The sequence below is a fragment of the Sphaeroforma arctica genome (assembly GCF_001186125.1).
Source record: "Sphaeroforma arctica JP610 unplaced genomic scaffold supercont1.35, whole genome shotgun sequence".
NCBI classification, from domain to species: Eukaryota; class Ichthyosporea; order Ichthyophonida; genus Sphaeroforma; species Sphaeroforma arctica.
This window is the reverse complement of record NW_014040523.1, coordinates 185,455-191,569: the sequence shown is the minus strand read 5'-3', so window position 1 is coordinate 191,569 and position 6,115 is coordinate 185,455. Positions and strand designations below refer to the sequence as shown.

Genomic DNA, 6,115 nt, shown 5'->3' with positions numbered 1-6,115 from the left:
CTGAGTGAACTCAGAAGCCGGCTGTATTGCACAATCAAAACTTGCTCGGAAACCATTGGCTAATTCGCTACTCTGCAGTGGGTACGCGTCCAATCAGATTGTTGACTGTAGAAAGGGCGGGATATGCGTTCATTGACATTTCGGCTTCGGGCCAAATGATTGAAATGAAGCCCCTTTGTTTCGGCCTCTGGGCTTCGTGTTGAAACACTGTCACTGTCAGAGGGGATCACCTACAGTGTCCGCGTGCCGGCTTTTCGCTGAAAACGATATAGCTATTTTCAATTAGTGTATATAATGTTAAGCTAGTACGTTAGGTATGGTTCATTATTCCTGTAACGTGTATTGTATATAAAGTTAAGCTAGTACGTTACGTATGGTTTATTCATCCTGTATCATGTAGTTTATGTGACGTTAAGCTAGTGCGTTTGTATGGTTCAATCTTCTTATTATTGGTTGTGTATTTCCTTAGTATTGGCTGTGTATCAAATGGCCCAGTCATCGGCAGTCTTTCCGTAAAAGGGAATATATATGTAGTACCTTAGACCTGCGCTGAAACAATTCAGTCGTGGACATTCTTGTATTGTACTTGTTCTTATGTACGTTAACTATTGTCCTTGTCCTGATGTACGTTTAATATTGTACTTGTTCTGATGTACGTTAACTATTGTACTTATTCTTATGTATGTACGGCAACTATTTGCGGTACCTACATGCGGGCTAGCTAATCCAAACTCACATCCTGAGTGGCTTGCCATGTGTCTGCACCTTCAAATCCATTCTGCCGGTCAAAGGGGCGAAATACGAATGCGAATTAATTCAAGTGATATGGGATCAACTGCTTATAGAAAGAGTTGTAGAGGAAACTTATCTGTAGCAAGGAATTAATGCGAATTAATTCAAGTAATCTGATATCAGCTGCATATAGAAAGCATTCTAAAGGAAACTTATCAATACCAAGAAACTAATGCAAATTAATTCAAATAATATGTTATCAGCTGCATATAGAAGGCAAAACAGACACAGCCACGAAGCTTCGTATTTGGACACGCATCAAACCTTTGTCTGATTTTGTGCTCAAGTATACCTAACAACGACAGGTCTAAGTACCTTTGCATTCGAGAAGTCCTCGAAGGTTTGCCTAATCTCAGCCTGCGTGTTCATCACAAACGGGCCATGTTGTACTATCGGTTCATTGATTGGTCTTCCACCGAGCAGAACAAACCTCGCTGGCTATAGCACAGTAAGTCAAGAGAAGTGTGTGAATTTTCATTTAGCATGCACAATCGTCACGTGGGTGGGTGCTTGGCAATGTTGGTTTGCCTAACCATGAATGAACACCGGTGTGAAAGCGTAAAGTAGCTGTCACCAAGACCAGTACGATCGAGCGCACTAGCAGCAGCCGCGTAGTATACGTCTCAAAGTTTAATACACTGTGCAAAAACTGGTCTAACGTTTGTACTCGGATACAATACGTGAAGCCTAGTTCAACGCTTACTCACGCGGTGCCTCGGGTAGATGGGTCGAGCGAGAGGAAACAAGATGTAACATTCTTACGCACTACGAGTGGAGTGCAAAACTATTGCAGGAGGGTCTGCGAACCGTATGATGTCAGCCAAGCAACAGACCTGAAGCACAACACAGTCGCATCAACTACATACGAACACACAGTCACATTAACTACATACTAACACACAGCCACAATAACTACACACTTACACACAGTCACAGAAACTACACACTAACACACAGTCACAATAACTACACACTAATACACAGTCACAATAACTACACACTAACACACAGTCACAATAACTACACACTAACACACAGTCACAATAACTACACACTAACACACAGTCACAATAACTACACACTAACACACAGTCACAATAACTACACACTAACACACAGTCACAAAAAGTACACACTAACACACAGCACACAGTCACAATAACTACACACTAACACACAGTCACAATAACTACACACTAACACACAGTCACAATAGCTACACACTAACACACAGTCACAAAAACTACATACTAACACACAGTCACATTAACTACATACTAACACACAGTAGCACCTCTCTGGCTTAGGCCGGCACTATGATGCGTGTATTAGTCTAGCCAAGGAGTTCCTTGACTTTGATATAGACGTTTAACCAGGCACCCATGATACTGATATGCAAACGCCACAAACACACACACCGCTTTGGCATCGGCAGGCACAGAGATGTGTATGCCTGACTCCCCCTCTTGCCACGAGAACACAACGGTATAGTGCGCGTCAGACGGTGTTGTGCTTCCCTCGGTCCTAAATACGGCTTGGCCACTCAACGTGTATGCGAACGCGTTATAATCTGTGGCATATAAGCGTAGGGTGTGGTAGTCTAAGTCTGAGGTACGTTTATGTGCGTTCGTGGGCTTTGACTTCTCATGAAAGCTTTATAAGCACAGGAGACGCCCTTCTGTACGTATGAACCTGTGTACACATGCGCGTGTAGCATGGCAGCTATCATGTTCTTTCAATTGGCGTCCCATACATATGTGAGCAGCTGTGTCTGATAACGTTAAGCACCGCTTGCCGCACCCTTGCAGATATGCAAAGGTCGATTGGAACGGGAGTACATACATGCGTACTGACACACATGTACAAGCGGACACACATGCACAAGCACAAAGGTATCGAACGATAGAATACTAACTATAAAACAAACATGTGCACCCCACGACCAGACTTTGCACCAAAGTCAGCTATGCCATGGGTTGGAATACGTATAAACGTTTTCACTACCGAATACAGGCAAGATTACGCACAACTACATACGAATGCAATGCCGTATATTCGTATTGGTGCGCTTGGGGCGCATCCATACATGTGAACCTTGTGCAAACATCGTAGCAGGTGTTCTAAACATATGCTATATCACTGGGGATTGCCTGACTGTAGCTGCTTCCGGGCTGCATTGTGACGTCCAGGTACATTGTAGGGGTGCGTGTGTACACCACACTCTCCACATCCATCGCCTTGCCTGCGATGACGGCTATGTGCACACCGTCCTTCTCCACTTTGCTTATGTCCTTGCTTCTAAGTTCCTGATGGGCAAAGGATAGGTCACCTCGATAAAAAGTTAGCAGATGCTTTATTATATACTGTACTGTTATATCCTCGAAAGAATAGAACATATAACTGACAAGCACGCACTCGATACACTACGCTTGGCAATAAGGTCGAGGGGCTAGGTTGCTTACCCAGGCACGACCAAGCCATTGTACATAGAGACATAGTGTTCATTGTATGGGAATAAGGGATCGATCCCAGAAAGGGTGAACACACCAATCGAGCTCTTATTATAAAAGAATCGGCAGCTGACCCTTCATCAAAATCTAATCCGTACTATTAAATCTCTAATCCGTACCATTAAATATCGAATACGTACCAACAAATAGATATCCATATTTGGCACGCTGGCTTGACCATTCTGTACTCCTTCGCCAAGTTCACCCACAGTTGCAGACCTGCTGACTCCCCTGTGCCATACGGTTTCTCACTGTGCATGATCCCCCGTCCCGCGGTCATCCACTGCAAATCGCCGGGATATATAACTCCCTGGTGGCCGGCAAAGTCTTCGTGGGAAACGGCCCCCTGGAGCATGTACGTGACTGTTTCAAATCCCCTGTGAAGCGAATTGTTCCATATGAATTTATCTACACAGTGATTTATGATGCTCGCGCGTTGGTTTGGGCTGAGAATTCAACACTGTAAATACACTTGCATTCTCCACACATATCTGTGGTAGATACAGTTTCTTCCGGTGGCGTTAAATACACTTGCATTCTCCACACATATCTGTGGTAGATACAGTTTCTTCCGGTGGCGTGGCTGTATCTATTCAGCGTACACATACGGATTCGATACGAGCACACTCTCACTTCCACTGACTCTTCCATGAAAAGCACAATGTAGCCATAAAAGCGTACGTGAACTTACAACTATATCTCGAAAACTCTGTCAATCGAGACCGAAGGATACGTATTTTCACTTGACAGTTGTCTTGGGAACAGCTTCATTGAACATTGTTCGTGCAGTGTAAGCATACTAGAACACCGCACCTAGAGGATTATTTTAGGACCGGACCACAGGACTGTACTGATTAGTGGAATAGAGAATTTACAACAAGTGACACACCAACCAATCGGGAATGTGAATGAACACTACGAGCGTACAAGACGAGCCTCCAGATACACACGAACATCCCAGAGCTATAACAGGAGTCATATTCAGATATTCTGATCATCGTGGTAGTCTCTCTTTTCCAAAAATAACAAACGAGTACATACCAGTGTGGATGCGTGGGAAAGCCATTGGGGGCCTTAACCTTGAACTCATCCAGCATTAGAAACGGGTCAAAGTTGCGCAGTTGTCTACCTCCAATAGACCGGCGCACACGGGCACCGGCACCCTCGGCCTGTTCAACTGAGAGCACGCTCTGAACAACACTACGTGACAGTATCTGTGGCAAAATGAAGGATGGTATGGTGTGGATTGTCAGATCAACGATACACCACATTGTATGGATTGGTATCTGAAGCATGGCACATGAGGATGGATGAATGATTACACACATATACTTTGCACAGTACGGGTAGGTTCAACTATAGTTCTTTAAATCGCAGACGTCATATGAGAAGTTCAATATCAATGAGACACACACATTCTACAAAATTCAACGTACGTGCGGTTTATGCCGAGACTCTCTACGCTAAATATCATAACAAATCGGCAAGATTCACACTGCTACTGATTTGTCATTCAAGCGAAGCAGCTGTCGTTGATACTCTACTGCTGAAGTAGACACAAAGACACAAAGCAAAGCGTAGAGACCGACACTTATGTAGCCAAGTACAACCGCCATTATTTTCTGTGTACATGGTAGCATACATTCGACATAGTAGCTTGGGTGTTCTCGGTAACCGAATGTACTTGTTCTTCGACTGAAGTTGTTTTAAATAAGTATTCGACTGTAACTGGCAGTAAAAAGTAGTAGTATGTAACGGCAAGTATTGCAACCAGTAAAGAGATATCCAGTCGCATCCGAATTAGTAGCAGGCTGCCAGATTGTTGTCACTTTGAGGTGTTTACTTCTTCGTGTTGAAGAAAGGTGTATAACTTTTGCTCACGTTTAAGCTGTGATAGCTAAGTAGTATCGTTGGTGTGTGGTCATACGGCAGCGTAGCGTCCGCTATATATACTATTGGCGATCACAATTGACACAAATTAAACACCGTTTACACCAACACACCTGGTTTCAATCCTACAAGCACCTCAGCTGAAATAAGTAATAAAAGCTGCATCGCACACAGAGATCAAAGTTGGTAAATATTGTACATTTCCGAGTTTTAAGGGTTTGCATTGCCGGGCAATAACTTGATGGTGCCATACTATTCGCCCACTTTAGACGGTGGGGTGTTTGCTTTGGACACTTGGTTCGGGCGGCGTTGGTACATGAATGCTCCGTTTTCCAAGTTGGATGCTGTTGTTCAACGGGTGAAGTCAGATAGAGCCACTGCGACGCTGGTGGTGCCGTATTATCCTGAGGCTGCTTGGTTTAAGCAGTTGGTCCCATTGTTGGCGGATACGCCAATTGTTATTCCACCTAAGCATGGTGTGTTTTTGAAGCATGGGCGTGAGGCGATGTCGCCGCCGCCATTTGTGACGTTAATTTGTCATCTTAGTCCTCGTTGTGAGAAGTTCACGTTGGCTGAGGAGTTTTGGACAATGGTGGATGCGCATCGGCCTGTGATCAGTGCTGTGGTTGGCGCGGTGATGGTACGACTGGATGACTTGGAGTCCTGTATGGTGCAGGATCGCGTGGTCCCGGTAGAGGCTGGTGTAGTTACGAAGCCTGTTCGGTGTGGACGTGACCCCAGGCTAGGAGGCTTTTTCATACGACCACTTGAGCATGTGGTGGGTTCATGTACCTTTATGACGACCGCTGTCATGCCTGGAGAATTGGTGTTGGAGGAGTCTGTGAGTCGGGCCGCGCATGAGTTTGAGGCGCATCAGACCCGTGCAGTTGCTGTCATGACTCGTGCGCAACGGTTGCGGGCTT

At 44.9% G+C, this 6,115-nt stretch overlaps 2 protein-coding genes across 2 annotated transcripts; both read right to left on the bottom strand.

The window, feature by feature from the left end:
- Positions 1 to 721: 721 nt before the first annotated feature.
- Positions 722 to 2,899, bottom strand: SARC_00991 (hypothetical protein; the record flags this gene model as incomplete). Its single annotated transcript, XM_014305323.1, has 4 exons — positions 722 to 778; positions 1,108 to 1,230; positions 2,211 to 2,362; positions 2,830 to 2,899. 4 exons carry the CDS (start codon positions 2,897 to 2,899, stop codon positions 722 to 724), a joined length of 402 nt encoding a protein of 133 aa, XP_014160798.1.
- Positions 2,900 to 2,912: 13 nt separating this feature from the next.
- Positions 2,913 to 4,573, bottom strand: SARC_00990 (hypothetical protein; the record flags this gene model as incomplete). The annotated part of the gene is made up of 3 exons (XM_014305322.1): positions 2,913 to 3,098; positions 3,439 to 3,679; positions 4,344 to 4,573. 3 exons carry the CDS (start codon positions 4,571 to 4,573, stop codon positions 2,913 to 2,915), a joined length of 657 nt encoding a protein of 218 aa, XP_014160797.1.
- Positions 4,574 to 6,115: the final 1,542 nt, after the last annotated feature.